The sequence below is a fragment of the Protomyctophum parallelum genome (assembly GCF_964188405.1).
Source record: "Protomyctophum parallelum genome assembly, chromosome: 20".
NCBI classification, from domain to species: Eukaryota; Metazoa; Chordata; class Actinopteri; order Myctophiformes; family Myctophidae; genus Protomyctophum; species Protomyctophum parallelum.
Window position 1 is genome coordinate 10282134 of NC_139718.1, and position 21115 is coordinate 10303248.

Consider the following 21115-nt stretch of genomic DNA (forward strand, 5'->3'; position numbering starts at 1 on the left):
CATTTGGTTCCGGCTACATTCTCAGATTTATGGGAGTCCTTGAAATTAAAAAGGTGATTGGTGAAGAACCACTCATCTGTCATCAATAAAAGGACAATTTGTGATGAAATCACAGCATGGGAGCACAGCACAGTCCCTCTGCCTCAGGTATAGCCAGATGCCAAACAGAGCTTTACAGGCTGAGCCAATCACAAGTGCAAACAGGTGTTATTGACTGCTTAAGCCCCGCCCGTGCACCTGTAATCCAATCCGAGACCCTGACACAGGTAAAACCGGCCTCAGTTTCTCAGTATAGCCCAAAAAAGCGAGAAAAGCCGACAAAACCCGTTCCCTGGGAGCAGACTCGTCTCTCCGTGTGGCCCTCATCATCCCGCGTTAGTGTGACGGAGTTTTTCAGGGTAAAGAAGACGGATCGGATTTTCAGTACCAACTAGAAAGTCCAGTTCGACCAACCGAGATGTCACAGGAGCATGACAAGTAAGTTGTTTCTTCTCACTCTCCCCTGGCACCAGTCAGCACCACCAACGTGTTGATTAAGATACTCAAAACCTTTAAAAACTATTTTTACAGATTATTCCTCGTTTTTTTGGTAGCCTACTTGGCTCTGGAGGATTTGAAACAGGCTTTCCCCCAAAGGCTGTGGAGTGGAATAATTGCTTTCTTACTTCTTTAGACTTTTATTTTTTAATTGTTTTATTTATTTTTTAATTATTTTTTATCCTTTTTTTGTATGCTTATCAGAAAGAGTGCGACTGCGATCCGTTTTCTTGTGATTTAAAGGCAGCAGGGGATACGGAGCCGTGGGAGAGCTTCTCAGTTCACCTGTCATGTTGAAGCTTGCACCTTTACGCACAGGTGTATACACCTGTCGTGCGAGCAGAGGTAGGCTTTCACAGCAGACAGTGAGATCATGAGTATGTTGATTTAACTCTCTAGCAGTGTACAGTACAGATTACAGAATGTAACCAAATGGACCCTCGGTTGGTTGGTTGGTTGGTTGGTTGGATAAAGGTTGGTTGGTTGGATAAAGGGTCAACATTTTTTTTACATTTTCTGAGTTAGGCTACAAATGGATAGCGATAGCCTATTAGCCTATATAGGCTATAGCCTATTAACACTGCGGATTGTTATTGCGTAAACCTTTCCCTGTCCCGTGGTAATAAAGGGCGGTTTATTGTTTGATTTTGCTGACAGTTATGTGGTTAGTCTTAATTTTGTTTATTCAGGAATATGCGCAGAGTGCGGGCACTATAACCTTAATGTGCACTAACGGACAATTGTGGCCAATTTGTCATTGCGTCTGGCAATCTTTTTTATTTAGGATATTTATTTATTTTAAGGGTTTGCCATTTGTATTAAATTGCCTGTAGCCTAATGTATCCAAGTTTTCCTTTTAAATAAATGAATAAAACATAATAACAATCATTTTGTGAGAGATGCTATATATAGTCTATAAAATGTGTTTTTGAGGGCATTTGCAAGGAGACTTTACTGTAATGAAATCGTACACCTATAGGCGTTGGCCCGATCACAATACCAGTAGTAAGAAACACACAATGTATAAAGCAAACTATATGAGCTAAAATGAACACTTTGTGTTTTCCTATAGCCTATTTATATGGGCTAGCCTACGTCTAATCTCTTCACACTGCACTGTGGCAGAAAGTCCAAGAAACATTCATTTGTTAAGAATCTTAATTAGGCCTACATTCTTATTCCAAATATAGCCCATATGGTTCACTGCACTGCAGTGCGTACCATATGGAATAGGATATTAGATTATCTTTCGTGGTGCATTTTATTTTTAATTGGGGAATAGAAGTTTAGACTATAGGCTATTGTTTTGCCGATTTTTCCCAAACGCCCCATAACAGTTCCGCCTGGAAAACACCTTGTCCCCTTTGTTTTTACTAGTGGATTGCATGTCCTGGCAGTTTTATTGCCACTGAATAACGGATCTATCGGATTGCAAATCCCTAACGCCTTGAGATTGACATTTTATGAATGGCACAATTAGATATAGGATTACTAATTATCAGTTTGCTCTGACCATTCAGAGGAAAAGCTGCATTTGTTGTGGATACCGAGTTAGTTTACAGTTCCTCATGTTGTGGCCAAGAGAATGCTGCAAAAGGACTTATATAGGGATATATAAAGTAAAGATATTTCATGGATAGAGAATATAAATTACCACTTGCAATTGCAATATACTCAGAAACAAACTAAAACTCCCATTAAGAGGATTAAGAGTCCCAAAAATATGTTTTAATAAAAATGATAAAGATTGAATAAAGCAAAGTAGCCATATCCAAATTAAACAATGTTGTATCATATGCACAGCTTCACTATTTCATTATTCCAGCATATACTTTAACCACTTAAAGCATATTGTTGATGGAGCCCTCCAGGGGGCTAATGACATGTAGGCTACCCCTCCTTTTATCCCAATGCAAATATGCATTTAGAAGGCATTTATAGAATCGGTTCAATCTTTGGAGAACCACTGCAATAGATAAACATGGGTCTGGAATAGAACTCAAAGCCAGCTCCGCTCCTATAGTTCTCCTCAGTCCTCACAAAGAGTGACTTATAGTGGTGCTGTGGCATGATGATGATGAGGAGGAATATGAAGAATAAGATGAGGCGAAGAATAACGTAGAAAGCGAGGAGGAGAAGGAGGAGGAGGAAGGGAAATAGGAGGAAGAAGAGGCCAAGAGCCAAGTAGGAAGCATGATGATGATGATGATATGATACTGTGAGATCAAGTCTGAAATGTTTCTTGCATCACACAGCCGCTCAATTTGCAACATGATGTAAAACCCCAAAATAAAGACAAGAACCAAATTTACATTCTACACATAACATTAACATTCATAGAAGACAATATTCAAGGCTCTTCCATTTGGGCTGATCTAAAGTGATATAGAAGATGCTTTCCCAGTTTTAATGCCAACCCAGAACTACTTAATATTCCCCAAAACCAGAGCAGAACTCCCACCACAGGACTCGGTCAGTCAATAAATACCTTTGCAACCACTATATTAGTGGCAAGTATTTCATATACAGCTTTAAGTTCAAAAATCACTTTAAGCTCCATATAACAATCTGGGCTTGAATGATGCACTAAAGAGAGCCTGGGTTAACCCTGTATCAGTTTGATGGTGGTAACACAGACAATTTGTTTGTTGGTCACAGACAATGTTGTTCTACAACAGCTTAAATACTAATGTATGATTAAAACCTGTAATTGCTTTTCGGAAACAGGTTCCCTTGCAAAAACGGTGGTGGTGCAGTTTAAACAGTGGAATGTCGCGGTGACAGATTTGCAGGTTGCGGTCAGGCTGCTAATGACAATGACAGCTCATCAATCTAGAGCCGTCTCACTGGCTGAGCCAGTAGAGCATCTTTTCTTAAGACACCCCAGTCATTCAGAAGCTGAGATTTGTTGCACAATCAAGGAAAGGTCGTCTCAGAGATAAAGAATGTAGCTGTCGTTGATCTCTCTTATAACCTGTTTGTCAGTTCTGAACAAGAGCTTGACTGTAGGTCTTTGTTGATTTACATGAAGCCGGAGAAGCATATTAATCCAAAACAAATACTAAGCTCCTGATAGGAGGAGCCATATCTAGTTGATTGACGAGGCCTTAAGTAGCACTCCTTCGCACTGCTTATAACTCTTTACATTAATGTAACTTGTTTATTCAGCATAATTTCATTGGTAAACATCACTGTGTATAAGAGCAACTTGTTTGTCTGTAATCCACTCATATAGCACTGACGAAGGTCCCAGGACCGAAATGTTTGCTAATTTTATTCAAACATAACACAACATAACATAACAAAGCTTTCTGCTTTTGTGTTATTAAAGGATTCTATATAAAATGATAATATATATTTTTTCCCTTTTTTGATATATAGTAAACAACAACATAGGTATACAATATCTAAATGCAATTCAAGCTGACATTTTGATACTTTTGGTATACCTTCCATATACAACTTAGAGTACAAAAGAGACATAGAAGTTATCACCGCGTTTCCTAACAATAATTGTTCTCTCCTCCCCCTCCCAGTAAGCGTGCGGTCCTGGTTCTACAGAACGAGCCGGGCTATGGCGGTCATCGCAGAGGCTTCACCACAGAGGACGAGGCCTGGAAGTCCTTCCTGGAAAACCCCCTGACAGCCGCCACCAAGGCCATGATGAGCATCAATGGGGACGAGGACAGCGCCGCGGCTCTGGGTCTCCTCTATGACTACTACAAGGTAGCAGCACAAGACAGGAACCAGGCAGACCACATGGCACACACACGCCAAAGCCACATAAATGTAAGTTAGAGGGCGTAGAGGGCGTAGAGTAGGGCTACTCAAGGGGCGACTCAGCAAAAGTACAACAGTCCAAGGGCCGCAGGCTAAAAATGTCAGTAATATAAACGTTTACAAATGTATTTTGTAACAGTAAAAAGTCACATTTCCATCTATAAGGACAAACCTCAATGAACAAAAACATTGTGATTAATGATGAAGAATTCACAAAATGTGAACAGAACATAATTTGAGTAAATTAACAGATTATCATCAGATGAATAAATAAGTAAGTGGTTAATACTCAGCTGAGTCGGCTGACATTAGGCCATATTATTATTTCTCTTGGAACAAACAATACAATAACTATTATATTTATATTCTAATTATATTATTATTGGTATGACCACGAAGGGCCGCAGATACATTAAGCAGGGGCCGCATGTGGCCCATGGGCCGTGGTTTGAGTAGCACTGGCGTAGAGCTAAAAACACTCCATCGCCACCGAGGCCCGGGTTCACTTCCGGCATGGGGATTATGTCCTTCTTGCTGTACCAGCAACTCTTAATCGTTGCTCGCCTGTTCAATGGGGAGGGGACCTGGGTAAGATAGAGCAAACCTCCCCCTGCATTTCTCTCTCCCGGCCAAAACCCCTCACCGTCGGGTCTATCACAGCATACACGAGCCAGCCGCTTTGGCAGTGACAGTGACTGCACTACCAGTCAGGCGAATTGACATTGACTTAAATTGGGCAGGAAATGGAAACGACCAAAACATCTGTTCACAAGAAATAAACAAATAAATGTCAGAGGATATGGGTTACGACCAAAAAAAATCGGAGCAGCAGGAAGATGTACGAGCCTCACTGGTAAACTCGTAAATAACCTTCTCCCCTGTGTGAGCTGGAAGACATGTTGAGCACCAAGGTCAAAACCATGTTAAAGGCTTATAGGTACCAGAACACAAGGCTATAATGTACCTCTATGAAGCTCATTCATCATGACCTCCAACCATCAGACAACATCTATGGGGCAGAGTGTGTGTCAGCTGCTGGTAACTGATCTAGTGTTCACGTATTGAGCTGTGCTGTTGGATTTGCTGTGGTCAGATACTGAACGGCTGTGTTTACCTTCCCATACAGGTGCCCAGGGAGAAGAGAACAATATCCCACAGCAAGACAGACACATTGGTCTCTGATGTGGATCCCAACAAAAGGTAGACAGCTGACCTCACCTAATACCCCCTTTAAAACACACGCACGCAAGCAAGCACGCATGCACGCATGCACAGACACAGACACAGACACACACAAACACAGACACAGACACACACACACACACACACAAAACACGCAGCAGAGGGGAAACGTGCCTGCAACGAAATTGAAAGGTTCGGGGGTACTTGTACTGTACAGTCCAGCCTATCTTTATGTTTTTAAATTTGTTCACACTGGGACATCTGCTGGCTGTTAAAGCAGCTATGTGTCCTTCCCGCCGCTATGTTCCAGACACCAGATACAATCGGGGCACACCATAACCCCACTCCAGGAGACGTCTATGGCTAATGTGGAGAACAGGATTCAGGTGCTCAAGGGGCCCTTCAACATCCTTCTCCCCAACCAACTGGCACAGGACAAGAGGGGCCCCTTCCCCTCACCAGGTCAGTCCATGTGATTACATGACACGACTAGCGTGACAAGAACCTCTTGACTTGTCATTCACACACAGAACAATTGATCGATTGACTATCATTGTTTTGAATAATTCATGAATTCAGACACAACTGTCACAGTTTCCATTGCCGCCGTGCCCAACTACGCCACAGTGAAGACGGAGGTGCCCACCCACGGCTTCACGGTCACGGTGCCCAACAACTGCGCAGCGGAGGCAGGCAGCCACGTGGGGGTGTACGACCGGCAGCTCAACCACACCCACACCTCGGTCCAGTTCAGCCCCAACACCCAGTCCCGTACTCCCCCCGACTCCACCTACCCAGAGAGCTTCAAGGACGGTTCCCAGGAGGTGCGTGTTTCTGTGTGTTTGCAGGAGACGGATACCAATACCCCCTCGTCTTTCTAAACCCCACTGCCATTCTCCTGTGACCTCCCCTCTCCTCTCCTCTTCCTCTCGCTCAGATCTCTCCTCGCAGACAATAGAGCGTGCACCCGATCCCACGGAGCCAACGGTGGGCTCAGCCTTCCCCTGGTTTTATTTGAACATGCCAAAATAGCGGCCAGCGTGTTATTATGCCATTGTCTCACCAACACAATAAAGTGCTGTACTTTTCTCCTACAATAGCCAAAGCCCTTTCTCTCTCCTCTTTCTCTTTTTTAACCTGGAGGGCATTACTTTAGAAGAGGAGTAACCCAACAAAACCCCCCGAATGGGGCAAAAGAGGGAGGGACCGTATGGGAAGTGGCTTGTTTCAGCCATTCACAGAACGAGAGATGAGAGGTTTTGAAGAGGAGAACAGGAGGAGAGAGGGGGGGGGGGGGGGGGGTTCCAAGGGGACAACACATAAAGAAATGGCACATTTTATTTCTGTGATAAATATTTTTGAATTGTAACTATTGACAATTTACATGAGAGTGTACAGAGAGGATATTTTCTTACAAAAGTGAAAAAGAAACAGACCAGAGAGATTCAAAAAGAGAGAAAAGTATTATTATAAAGTACTATTTCCCACTGTGGGTGTCGCTGTTTTGTCTCCCTTGTCTTGGTTCTGTATCATACGTCTCTCTCCCTCTCTCTCACTCTCCCTCTCCCTCTCCCCCTCTTTGTGTGGGCACAGGTGTTTTCCTTCCCTGGGGATCTCCAGTTACGTATGGCCTCCATCGCGCCGGAGGACTACAGTGCGTTTGACACCGTGCCGGGGTAAGCTCTACCGCTGGCCAACTCCCTCCGCCACACCACCATTGAGCCGCGACACAACACTCCACAGAATGGCCTCATTCAGCAGAGCCACTGGGGAGACACCAGACTCCCCGTGGCGTGAAAGACACAATGCCGCGCACAATGTTATCGGGCCCAGCACTGACACCACGCTGATTTTGGGTCATGGTTTAGTAGTAGCAGTGTCTGTTTGTTGAACTCATCATTGAAACACAAAAACACGCCCCAAAAACATGTGTTTTTTGTTTATGGGGCCAAATTTATCCAAACATGCTTTTGAGAATCAGGCCCTGGGGTTATGCTGCTCGCGTCTCCATTATAAAGGAGATTTTACTTGAGCTCTATTTTTAGCAGAAATAGGGAAAATAGCAGAACTGCAATCTCGAAATGCGTCGTATCACATCACCCTGTAGATCTGCGCTGTAGAACGGCTATTGGGGGGGGTGGGGGGGTTGAAAATCATTACAGATCTTTCACCTGTAATGACTTGCCCACAATTGTAATACAAGGTTAATGTGGCTAATGTTCTCATATTCCTGGTTTAGGAATAATTTTGAGTACACGCTGGAGGCTTCCAAGTCTCTGCGTCAGAAGACGGGCGACGGCACGATGACCTACCTGAACAAGGGTCAGTTCTATCCCATCAGCCTCAGGGAGATCGACAACGCCAAAGGCATGCATCACCCCATCACCAAAGTCAGGGTAAGAGAAGAGAAGGAACAAACACGCACGCACGCATGCACTCACACACTCTCACACACTGTTGAGTCGAAACTCAGAGATGGAGCAAGAGTCTTCTATATGACACCTCAGAATTCAGGTAACTACATCTCCCACAGTGCACCAGCAAGATGGCTGCTCGTTTGCGTGAGCTGAAAGCCCATACACACACTCACACACAAGTTCTGTTTATTGTCAAACCCTGAGCAAAACTTGAAATGGTAGATAGATAGAATCTGAAACTAAGTTCCTGATGGGCGTCCCATCATCGGTGTGTCTACCAGAGTTACTATTGTTCTGTATTTTACAATATTTTGATGTGTGTGTGTGTTCCATCCTCAGAGTGTGGTGATGGTAGTGTTTGGAGAGGAGAAGTGCAGAGACGATCAGCTGAAACACTGGAAGTACTGGCACTCCAGACAGCACACTGCCAAACAGAGGTGTCTTGACATCGGTAAGGATTCTTCTAAAGCTATAGAGCCTGATATAGGTAAAATCATCAGAGAATTACCCTAGCATGGGGCAAACATTCAGCGCAATGCGACACATTGTGGACCTTGTAGATCGGTTATTTTCGGCATCGAGATTTTGGTGTGGAGGGACAAAAAAGAGCAAACCGAGTATAGAACCCTGGGGGACCCCGGTTGACTAAGTGTGTTTAACCCAAACCGGGAGAGCATCTGTGCCATTTTAGCGTTGGCTATTCAAAAATAGCAGATATGCACGCTCACAGTGCATCACTTCGTGCCGCTTTTTTAAAATCTTGAAAGTATCAGAACTACTGATTTAGAACACATAGAATCAGCCTCAGGTCTTAATGGCTTAAGTGGTTAAATGTGTGCAAAAGTGGATAGTTTTGGGTGCATTAGGCAGATTAGGCACATCGCCATGAAACCTACTGAGTGCTTATGCCGCTTTCGCTGATCCATGTCCATGTACGTAGTATGTAACAGGCTTCGTACACAGTACCTAGTAGGCATGCCGCGGTTTAACGAATTTCGGTAATACCGCGACAGTAACAGCCACGATGTTGATACCGTGAGATTTCCGAGTTGGTGGGCGGCGCATGCTGCTCATATGCAGTGCAACTCAAAACATTTATTTTCACCACACAGCTACAGTAGATTGAAAAGTTGCTTCCTACCTTTGAGTTAGTGTTGCTGAAAGACACCCAGATCCAATTGTATATTCCATATTTCCATATGTACTACTAACTAAGTATGAACTGTCAACACGGCACACAGAGTTACTATACACAACAAATGTTCAGTCCGTGTGTGATGTCTGATTGCTTCTTTGATTGCTGCTCCAATTCATTTTCAATGGGAGTCGCATGGTTTGACCCAACATTTTTGTTTGATGAGGGGGGAGCAATCAGCAATCAGACACAAATGTTTGATCAAACCATGTGACTCCCATTGGAAAAGCATTGTGGTGGCCCAAAAAAACTACCAAACATTGGTTAATTGGTGTTTGGTATGTGTGAATGAGGCCTTTTAGCGTACAGCATGCACAGTAGGCACTCATCATGTCACTACATTATCACCTTGCAGCCTCCCTGTCAGGTCTTCACCTGATTGGATGACAGGTGTAGGGTATAATTACCATGTTTGTGCTCGTTAAACACTCTTTACAAGCTGTCTCCCTTGTTGGGTAGGACAATACAGCAGCTTCATTTACCGTGGCCTGGGTTGAGTCTCTCTGTGTGTCTTTCTGGATGTTTGAAAAGACAGCTTAGTTGTGACTGACTGTGGGGAAGATGTATTGTCTCACTGTGACAGCCCAGAAAAAAATTAATTATATATATAAAAAAAAAAGTGATAAAGAAGTAATATTTTATAATTGTACACTAAATACAAAATCAATATTGTCTTTGTCTGTTGTTTAGCTTCAGTGCCATTGGTTTATCAAGCAATACAATCTTAGCCATGGGTGTTTGTCATTTGATGGCGTAAACTCCTGTAGCAATGTATATTTTTTACACATGGCCTAGCCTAGATTATATGATTGCTTTTATAACATTGCCAGCAATTAGCAGCAAGATTCATCCCCAATTCTGGCCCAGGCGGTGGCGTAACCGTCTGGGCACCCGACTGGTAATCCAGTCGCAGTGTGCCGCGGGTTCGACTCCCGAGCCCGACACGGCCTTTACTGCATGTCATCCCCCCATCTCTCTCCCCTTTCCTGTCAGCCTACTGTCTGTCCCTTCAAAAACCAATAAAAGGTGTAAGCCGCAAAAAAATATATATCTTTAAGATTCATCCCCAATTCTAACCAAAAACCTTATGTTGCTCACTGCCATGGTCTGTGTTAAACTAAGTTGTCTCTTGTCTCCTGTATTTGACAGCTGATTACAAGGAAAGTTTCAACACCATCAGTAACATCGAGGAGATCTCCTACAATGCCATCTCTTTCACCTGGGACATCAATGAGGAGGCCAAGGTGAGGTGGCAAAAGCAGCAACTGAATCAGTCCAGTGGCGCCTCTAGTTACAAGTTCTCAAATTATTTTATGTCAAGGACCCTTACCTTTATATGAATTTGGCCACAGACCCCCAATATTTTGTGCCAAAATAGCCGATCCGCACGCACGGACGCACGCTTTGCTTCAGGGATCATGTGAGAACATTTAAAGTATGTCGTTTACAATGTCCCCTATCATCCTAGTTCTTTGTAGTTTCTCCACACAGTATGACGACAAACTGTGTCTCAGAATAAGCCCTGAACTTTCCCATAATGGACACTTTAACAAAAATAGACTGCTCCTCCTTGCAACGGTCACATGCTGTTTCTGGTTTTTCCTGCTCATCAGAGTAAAGGTGACAGCTAGCTGACGTAGTGAGTGTCATCCATTTTAAACTAATGTCTCACTAGTAGGCTTAAATGGAGACAGAAGTTAGGCTTGTAAGTTGGGCCGTCCATCCCCCATTGTATTTTGTTTAGTCAGGTTGCGAAGAAACAAGTGACGTGTGTGTGTGTGTGTGTGTGTGTGTGTGTGTGTGTGTGTGTGTGTGTGTGTGTGTGTGTGTGTGTGTGTGTGTGTGTGTGTGTGTGTGTGTGTGTGTGTGTGTGTGTGTGTGTGTGTGTGTGTGTGTGTGTGCGTACGTGCGTGCGAGCGTGCGTGTGCTTGTGTGTGTGTGTGTGTGTGTATGAGCGTGCATGTGCTTTGATGTGTTTGCCCGCTGTCTATACAGCATTCTTGACTGGTTCAACCTGTCACCCCTATTGTGATGCTGACATGACGCGCATTTAGGTCTTTCTTCGCGCCACACGAGAGCAACAATAGGTGCTGGAATGAGGAAACTCAGCAGGAGGCCATAGTCTATAGCCTTGACAGCTAACTATGAAATCCCGTCCGACAAGTACAAGGTGACAGAGGGGAGGAGGAATTTCTCGTTCCACTCCTCCTTTTCTTCACCTTTTCATCGCCGCTCCTCCTCTTCTGTTCTCCTCTGACCAGTTGGTTGAGTTGTGTGCACGTGCAGAGTACGTCAACCAGAAGCCAAATTCACCAGGCGGGCTGCTTCTGTGCTGCGTTAGTTGCTCCTCAAAGCATACATTAGGCTAGGTTGTCAGAAGACAGACAAGCCGAAAAACACAGGAATAGACAAGATGGCGCCTGAGTTTATCCCTCATGTGTTCACACTAAACTCAAACACACAGACACGCATACACACGCACGCGCGCATGCACACACACCAGGATATGAGTCTAATTCTAATGACTTGTCTCATGACCTGAGGCCTGTGTCCATAGGATGTTCATCCTTGTGTGTGTCTCTCCATGTGTATTTATCCTTTGTGTACGCAAAGCCCCACCAGGTTTAAACCGCCGATGTGAAAGATGATATACATGAAGGGGAGTGTGTGTACTTGTATTACTATACTTGTGAGGGGCTAATGTCCCCACAAGTACATTCGAATTTGAGATGTAGACATGGTGTGCGTGTCTGTCTGTGTGTGTAGGTAAATGAACGTTAGATGCTCTCTCTCCAGCCTCCACTGCTGTGCCCCCTGGTGATGCGAGGCACAGAAACACAAAGTGTGTTTACGTAGTCCAGCCCTTCCCAAATGTTTACTCGCTCTGGGGCTGTTTACTGTATTTATGATAATCTCACAAATGGGGCTTTGGGTAGAAAAGCACAATGATACAAGATCATGTTTCATTCAAGTTCGCTTAAAAATATAACCGTACAAAAAAAAGTGATTACCTCTCTATAATATGGAGGATGCTTTCCATTTATCCTTAAATGCCGCAAACGATTCTTCCTGCTCATTTTCTTTAGATTTATTTGGTTGCTTTTATGTCTTTATTGATAGGACAGGAAATAGGGAGAGAGAGAGAGAAACGGAGTGAATACACAGCAAAGGTCGCCTGGATTTAGCATCATGTCTCTCGTACTCTACCTAGACAGAGTAAGCCATAGTCTAGATTTGAATAATAAAAACCTGCATGTGATAACCACAGACTACCAATAGAGGGCAACACAGAACATGCAATGTGGGACAAAGACCTCTCTGCCTAGAAGCTGCTGCCCCAAAGCATTATTAAATCCACATACAAATGGGGAGTGCTTACAGAGTACCGGGAATAAATACAAAAATCCAGTTCAGATGTAAAATTTCAGGAACGATATAATCATTGATATTGTCATTGACATTGTTTGACGAACAACTCTGTATTTCATAAGTAAAAGTTCAGACACACACACACACACACACACACACGCACGCACGCGCGCCGCACGCGCACACACACACACACACACACACACACACACACACACACACACACACACACACACACACACACACCTTCCCATCCTTTTCAGCCTAATCCAATCCATTCTCCTTTATTCTCTGCTCCTCTGCCCTCCGTGTCTAGATCTTCATCTCAGTCAATTGTCTGAGCACGGACTTCTCCTCACAGAAGGGAGTGAAGGGTCTGCCGCTCAACCTCCAGATCGACACCTACAGCTACAACAACCGTAGCAACAAGCCCATCCACCGCGCCTACTGCCAGATCAAAGTGTTCTGCGACAAGGGAGCCGAGAGGAAGATCAGAGATGAAGAGAGGAAACAGTCCCGTAGGAAGGGGAAGGTGTCAGACCTCAGTGCTGGAGCGATGGGAAACTGTGAGTGACACTCGATCATTCCACATGCAGATTCTACATATTATACAGGCTATGGTATATAGGGAGGGAGGTTGAGGATTTGTGTCAGACCAGAGCTCAATCAACACACAGGAAGAAGGCGAGAGTGGGTGAGAGCCTAGCGCTTCTTGACACATTTTTTTGCAGAAGGGCTCAGCAGTACCATATAATATGAATAAGACGTTTATTTTATTTATTATTATTATTATTTTTTACCTGGGCACAAATAAATCACTGGAGAACTCATTAAGTCTGCGCGTGTTACAGTATTTAATGTCAGGGGTGACTGGTGTCTCGGCAACCGTCGAGACAATTGCATATTTGCATCAAATATCAATGGACACATTTTGTTTCCACGGTTACGTGAAGAATATAGTCCTTCCATGGCATATTGGCACTAGCATCGGCTAAGCCATTTGGCATTTTTGCGGACACACTGACACATAGACAGAAAGACCCTCTTCTAGACAGCTCGCCTCGTAGGAATGACACCTTAAAAATGAATAAAAGAAACATAGACACACAGAAAGAGTCCTTCACGTTGTACCTTTGCTCTCCCAGTTGCAGATGTGAAACTGCCTCTACTCCAGAAGCGCAATGATGTGACCATCTTCAAGATGATGAGTGACTTCGACACACAACCTGTCCTCTTCATTCCGGACATCCACTTCTCCAGCTTCCAGCGCCATGTGAGTGCCAAACACAAACCAGCGCTCCCAGCAGCATTTGGAGGTGTTTTATAGTAGGGTAAAGACAGCTGCTGTTAGTTACATTACATTAATAATGAGTCATGACAAAGAGTACGCACTGACAATAGTAATTTCTTGCTAACTAGTAGACCTAACATACAGTTCCCACTATTAGTTTTATTAGCTGCAGCTGTGTTTAGCCTGTTATGACATGTCTGTGAAAAGGGTCAGTGGTTGAATGTGCTGCATTTACGTACATCGTGTTGAACGGGATGTTGTGGGATGAGCGAGTTGGAATGTCTCCTTGAAACAAAAAATGGACCAAAGAAACTATTACAATTCTGAAATAGAAGTGTCTGTTATATTCCATTACATCTTCACAAAATACATGTCTGTCTATATTCAACCATCTGTCGATCTGTCTACATGTTTCTACTGGCTGATATTTACAGACACTGTAAAGATGATCCTGTTCCTCAGGGCCCCACAACACACTGTTGTTTTTGTGTTCGTTTTGGCTCCTTCAAAGAGTTCAACTTCAATTCTGAACTATTGCCCAGGCGCGGCCCTCTCATCAAACTGAGGAGTCAGGTCACAGTGACCAGATAACGCCTTCTCATCTGGTTGCCAGTTGGCAGAGTGAACCAGTTTTATTCTGGTCCAGAGTCTTCTTATAAGCCTCTGCAATACAATACAACGTGTGTGTTACATTCACCCATTTACACACATTCATACACAGCGGAGGCAATCATGCAAGGCACCTGCTCATCAGGAATAGTTAGGGTTCAGTGTCTTGCTCAAGGACACATCGACACAATACCAGGATGGTATGTTGTTGTACATTATGAATGTGTACTGTAGGCCTACTACAAGCACACTTTTCTTTTATGGCACACTGTTTGGTTTGGTTCATGGCGTTTTGAATGAGACCGTTTGTGAATCTTGATTGCCCCCTGTTGGCCCAAGTCTGATACTGTAGGTCTGTAAGTTGCTATTCAGCCCCCCCCCCCCCCCTCTCTCTCTCTCTTTGTCTTTTTGTTATTCAGGGGCCCCTCTCTCTCTCTCTCTCTCTCTCTCTCTCTCTCTCTCTGTGTGTGTGTGTGTGTGTGTGTGTCTCTGTCTCTCTCTGTCTCTCTCTCTCTCTCTCTCTCTCTCTCTCTCTCTCTCTCTCTCTCTCTCTCTCTCTCTCTCTCTCTCTCTCCCTAAATATTTATACGTTTACTCTGTCTGTCTGTCTCTGCATGTTGCTCTGTTGTTTACCATTTCCTCTATTGGTCACAACTTTTGATGGGCAGCATTTATTTTTGGTGCTGCAGATGACCTGACTGAACCTGACTGACAACCCATGCTGAACTCTGTGGCTCTACAATCAGTGTCAGCTATAAACACAATCTGTGCTCCGTTTTCAGCATAGATTTCTCTGAAGAGAGTATTACATTTGACCAACATTAATCTCTCTGTCTCTCTCTGTTTATCTCTCCTTCGGTCTTACCAGCAGCCTTTCTCAGCAGAGGATGGGGAGGACAGGTTAGTTCATGGAAGCTTTCGTCTCACACACTGTTTTAGAGTTTTAGAGGAAACCAACCTTTGGCACCCCACAGTTAAAGGCCACAGTTTCCAAGAACATGTCTGTTCTTGGAAAGTGTGTGTGTGTGTGTGTGTGTGTGTGTGTGTGTGTGTGTGTGTGTGTGTGTGTGTGTGTGTGTGTGTGTGTGTGTGTGTGTGTGTGTGTGTGTGTGTGGTACTGTTAACTAGTTGTTATGGGTGATCAAGCAATGATTTCGCATGTGTTCATTGCAGCTCGGCCAGAGAGAGAGGGAGATTACCATTCCATGAGGATGAATTTGGTTCCCCCCCAAACAAGATCGCTAGAGTGGAGGAGCCAAAGAAAGGTGTGTGTGTGTGTGTGTGTGTGTGTGTGTGTGTGTGTGTGTGTGTGTGTGTGTGTGTGTGTGTGTGTGTGTGATGACTCTGAAAGACATGCACCCGCCCTCTGGGCCATGTGATTATTGAGGCTCTTTGAAAATACACACGTGCCAGAGGCCTCCAGTGACCCAACACACATGTCTCATACACACAAACAAACAAGTCCCTGGCTTGCACTTTACCCCATATCCCAATCACACACATAGAACATGCTTTTTCTTTGCTTGGCTCAGCATAACTAAAATACTAGAATCTTGCGCGCCTGTGGCGTGCTCACATCTAACGCCACTCGTCGATGTGGCAGTGCGATCTGAGTGAGACACACACACATACACACTAACCCGTACAGCGTTTGAACTTTGGCCACTCACTGACTGTGTTCTTTCCGTGATGGGCAGATTGAGTGGGCGCTCTGTAATGGTCCATCACATCACGGAAAGGGAAACTGCAAAAGCCGAGGTTGAAACGGGGTGTCGCGTTATTGTGGATCTCACTGCAGTTCCAGGAAAGCCTTGTAGTGAATGGCCAGTAGTCGAAAAGTCAGTGACGTATCACGACCACAAAGAACAGGCGTAAACGGCATTCCGCATCATTGTGATGTCAGAACAGGCCAGCTCCATATATGGAGATCTAGGGGTGAGAGGCTCTGGGCACACAGGTGGGCAGGGACCCTGTACAGAGCCTGGGCTGGGCATTAGCGTTTGTGCTAGTTCTGGACAACGGTGTATCCCACCGACTCAAGGCCGGGCACTGCACTCCCTGTGGTGGTGTGGAACGCTTTGAAGTTGGTGGGGCAAACGGTTCTGGAGTTACGTGGATTACAGACGTACACACACAGAGACGTGGTGCATTTATAGATAGATGTAAGACAGCATTCCTGAGTTATAGATAGTACCAGAGTGACTGTGATTAATCTATAACATGCCTCGAACACATCTGCAGGTAATCAATTTGATAAACATGCTAAGGTCAACACCTCAGTATCAGGTTTTAGAATGCCTTTACATATACAGTATAATCTTTCACAGTTATTTCCTACAAGCATGGATAACTCCTGTGCGGTTAACTTAATGCTGCCACTCAATACCTAAATGAAACATACCTAAACCCAACTACTACCCTCAGCTGCCATTTACTGTACCCACATGATGCGTTTCATTTCTGTCTCAAGTGGTGTCGATTGCTGTGTTACTCTGTCACTTCCAGCAATATGATTGGACAATGCTGAACGCCCAGGAGACAAGAGATGAAAGTTCATCTCTTGTCATTTGCATAAGGTCGAGAGAATCTAAACTTTTGGGGTGTCTACTCTCTCGTCACATGTTCGAGATCCCACAATCCTCTGCATTGCATCTCCCTCAGCCAGGGGCGGGCATTCCCCTTTGGATGAGTAGCAGACGTTTAGTTTCCGATGCGGTAGACCTGTGTTCAAATCTACTGTAGGTGGCTACATAAAAGGGTTCTCACTCACACATAACCTTGCAACTTCCCTGTGAAGGTCTTGTGCGTGTGTGTGTGTGTGTGTGTCGGCGTGCGTATGCGTGCGTGCTTGTGTGAAAGGTTGACGAGCTCCCAGTCCCCTATACAGAGCTCAGTGTGTGTGTGTGTGGTATGGGTGAGTGCAGACGGGGACACGACACAGTAAAGCCACAAAGACCAAAATCCACATAAAGGATGCAACGGTCCAACAACTTGGCCTGACCCGACTATAAACACTTCACTATGCCAGTGAATTCATCTGCCGTTTCATTTGGGTGTATAGTTTCCTGCTTTGCCTTACAGATTAGCTAGTGTGCGCAGTTCGTTGTACTCTTTGCTCGCATCAATGTGTGTGCGTGCAGATCCACGCGAGCTTCGTCTAATGACACTCTCTCCCGTCTTTCTTCCTCTCGCCCGCAGTGCTGTTATACGTGCGTAAGGAGGCAGAGGAGGTGTTTGATGCGCTCATGTTGAAGAACCCCACGTTGAAAGGCCTGGTGGAGGCGGTAAGTTTCTCCCAGCTTCCTACTCAGCCAGAGTGCGCCAGCATTGACAGCAGAAGAGCGGCATAGGAGGGCTCTTTATGCTCTGTTTTGTCATGAGGGCGGTCATCTTTATGCTCTGTTTTGTCATGAGGGCGGTCATCTTTATGCTCTGTTTTGTCATGAGGGCGGTCATAAGGGGGCGTCATGATTTGTGTGCCTGACTGACTGTCTCTCTCTGTCCGTTGTGACGCGCACAAGACAAAGAAGGCCAGTGGTGCAAAGTAACTAAGTACATTTAATCAAGTACTGTACTTAAGTACAATTTTTTATTTTTTAACTTTACTTGAGTATTTTCAATTTCAATATACATTTACTTCCACTCCACTGCATCACTGGATCCAAACATTGTACTTTTACTCCACTACATTTATTTGAAAACTTTACTTACTATAGTTACTTTGTAAAAAATGCTATTTTCCTAAAGATTTTTATACATTTGAAAACTTGAAATTGTCCTGCATAATGAGTACTTTTAGTTTTGGTACTTTTGTTCTTGCACTTGTAACAGAGTGTTTCTACATTGCAGTATTGATACTTTTACTTAAGTAAAAAACGTGAGTACTTTTTCCACCACTGAAGAAGATGTAGCAGGATACCTCATTTTCCCTCACACTAACCACCTCCACAATGAGCTGTGACAGACACAGCACGCCGCCCCTCTCAAAAAAAGGAGAAAAGAAGAAGAAGAAGAAAAAAAAGAGTAGTGTTGCAGAGATTAGATAAACATGGGGGAGACAGGGAAGGAATGTAAAAGAGGAGTTAGTTTGGCAGGTTACAGGAGGAAAGACAGCAGTGCTGCAGAATGGTATTGACCTGGCCTTGGGACAAAGGGAGTAGAGAGAGGAGGGCAGAGGCCCGTAAAACATTAGGGGATTAGGGGTGCAACAGTTAATCAATCAATTTAAAAAATATATCAATTTTTCAAAATGTATATCAAGTCAGACACCTTCATCTTATATTTCATTGCTTTCTCTCCACCAGATATCAGAGAAATATGAGTTGCCTTTGGAAAAAGTTGGAAAGGTCTACAAGAAATGCAAGAAAGGGTATGTCACTAACACGCACGCAGACATTTTGTTCACAACGTTCTCCATTCCATCATCAGATAATAATTGGTTGAACATTAAAGTAATATCTGCTGTGTTTCGCCTGCCAGGATTCTAGTGAACATGGATGACAACATCATCAAACACTATTCCAATGAAGACACTTTCCAGATCTCCATGGACGAGCAGGGGGGCATGTACAAACTCACGCTAACTGAAATCTGACGGGTGCGTTGAACGGAGGACATGATATTGCCCTGTTCTCATTTACTTAAAACAAACAGAAGAAATTAGGCCGTCAATTGAAGACACATGGTTTACACGTCTAGCTGTAATATTAAGTAACCTTAATTTATACATTGTGGCACAACGGCTGCTCCTAAATAACTGCATTTATCGGTTATTCGTGGCGAGCAACACTCCAATACCATTGTGACATGAATAATGAATTAGACTTAAGCCTTGAAAGTGATAATAGGTTCTGATACTATAGCCATATTGTCTGTGCCTTTTAGGGTCATAACAGAGTCTTCTAAATTTAATCTTACACCAAGCCATAGCTCTTATTGTAAAACACCAATGGTTTGGAATATATGTTATACATTTTGATTAACTTTGTTACTTTTGTACATAAGAACCAGGAAGTTCAGACAATTGTGATTGTAACGATAGCTTCATTTTGTATGACAGGGCAATTTGAGTGATTGGCTCAAACATTTGCCCTTTATTTGTTAAAAATGTGCAAAACATTGTGGTGCTGCTATACCTCATTCTATGCACGCCACAATCTTTATTATGTCTTTGAATTTGTACAAGAAAAGAAATGTGTATATATTTGATTGAGATATATACCATAGCCATACTTATAAGACAAGACCCTGTCTTTTCCTTTGTATAGCCTTAGCACTGATGTCTTTAAATGAGGGTATTAGCACACGTAATTAAAAACAGCAAAAGTCCTGTTTTACTGGAAAAAGCAGGATGTTGTGAGCCCTGTGTTGTTCAGTGTATTAATACTAAACATGTTGGCAGTATTTAGTCAAGTCAACCTCAACTCTACCGCTAAGGTAGCACAGTTGTGCGTGTTTGTAGTAACGTTTGTGCCATGAGAATCAGTGTAGGCTGCTTATGAATGGATTTTCTCCCTGAATCAATTTAAGTACATGCCTCTCTACTTAAGTATTAAATTATAGTAGTAAATCTACCTTTCCTTTTGTGGTCCTGAATGAGAGAGGCCAGTGAATGTCTGGCCTCTCTCATGTCCATGTGAACAGTTCTGGAAGTGCAATAAGACACTCAAACGAACCCATTTGCTTCTCTATGGCCAGATCTATATTATGCATCAATGGATAAAATAATAAACAATTGTCCATCGAAAATAATGTTGAAAAGGATCAACATTGATCCCTCGTTTTATATCTCAGTACTTAATGTGTATATATTTATTGAAAATGGATGAGGGTTATTTTTTACAACATATATCCAAATGTCTATTTCTATTCTTAATAATATAATATTTTTGTTCCTTTTTATATGAAGTTATCCTAATGTTTGTCTAGGGAAATGATGATGTGTTCGTCATGTTTGTACAAAGCATTTGATGCACAAAGTGCCCAATAAAACCTACCCAAAAGCTCAGCTACATGTGTATGTTGGTCTGGTCTGCACCCATACTGTATTTACCCATGTCACTGCTGTTCACCCCCAGACCCATGTTGGGCTGTTATTATGAAATAGGCACATTTAATCACTTTCCCTCCCAGACTAATAAATTAATAATTAAGAAAACTATGGATGAGTTGTAAGTGCGGCAGACAGACAGTCAGGGTTGGGGGGGTTAAGTCAATTTGTACTTGATAGATTGTAGTTCGATAAATACATGCTAATTATTGCACATGTTGAAGTGTACACAGAGGGTAGTATCATATACAGTACTTACTTTGAATGAGAAATTAGAAGAACCGAAGAACTATTGCACTGGTATAAAGTAAACATTAAAGGTTCTGTAAGTGTTTTGTTTTAAATAAAACGTTTTTTCTTAAAAGGTTAAACTAGTTATTAAATAATTGCTATAGAGTAAAGGTCACCAATTTCATTGGTTGCCGCTACTAAATTGCTGAAGAGGCAGGGAGACTTCTGTTAATAAACGTCGCGAAGGTCGCATTTACTATGAAAACCAGAAGAATCTGTCCGTCCATTGGCCACGCCTCCATATATGGTTGCCGATCCATCACGCCTCGTGACATCGTGGCGACGACATCACAAGCCCATTTATGGTCACGCCTCGTGACATCACGTTTCACTGGTCACGCCGAGTCGTGACATCACGCCTCGTGACACGTCACGCCACCATATATGGCCATCTC

At 43.5% G+C, this 21115-nt stretch overlaps 1 protein-coding gene across 13 annotated transcripts; it reads left to right on the forward strand.

Moving 5' to 3' along the window:
- Nucleotides 1-313: 313 nt before the first annotated feature.
- Nucleotides 314-20387, forward strand: grhl1 (grainyhead-like transcription factor 1). 13 transcript variants are annotated; one of them, XM_083792109.1, is made up of 16 exons: nucleotides 314-477; nucleotides 4074-4326; nucleotides 5444-5517; nucleotides 5777-5961; nucleotides 6079-6323; nucleotides 7093-7175; nucleotides 7739-7895; nucleotides 8256-8367; nucleotides 10261-10355; nucleotides 12797-13046; nucleotides 13626-13753; nucleotides 15249-15280; nucleotides 15554-15645; nucleotides 17579-17664; nucleotides 18685-18749; nucleotides 18860-20387. In XM_083792109.1, the coding sequence occupies exons 1-16, from the start codon at nucleotides 458-460 to the stop codon at nucleotides 18972-18974; spliced, it is 1992 nt and encodes a 663-aa protein (XP_083648235.1). In that variant the 5' UTR covers nucleotides 314-457; the 3' UTR covers nucleotides 18975-20387. The 13 variants fall into 13 exon arrangements, with proteins under 13 accessions (XP_083648235.1, XP_083648241.1, XP_083648242.1 ...); XM_083792115.1 differs by having other exon boundaries at nucleotides 15252-15280; XM_083792116.1 differs by having other exon boundaries at nucleotides 13632-13753.
- The last annotated feature ends 728 nt before the right edge of the window (nucleotides 20388-21115 follow it).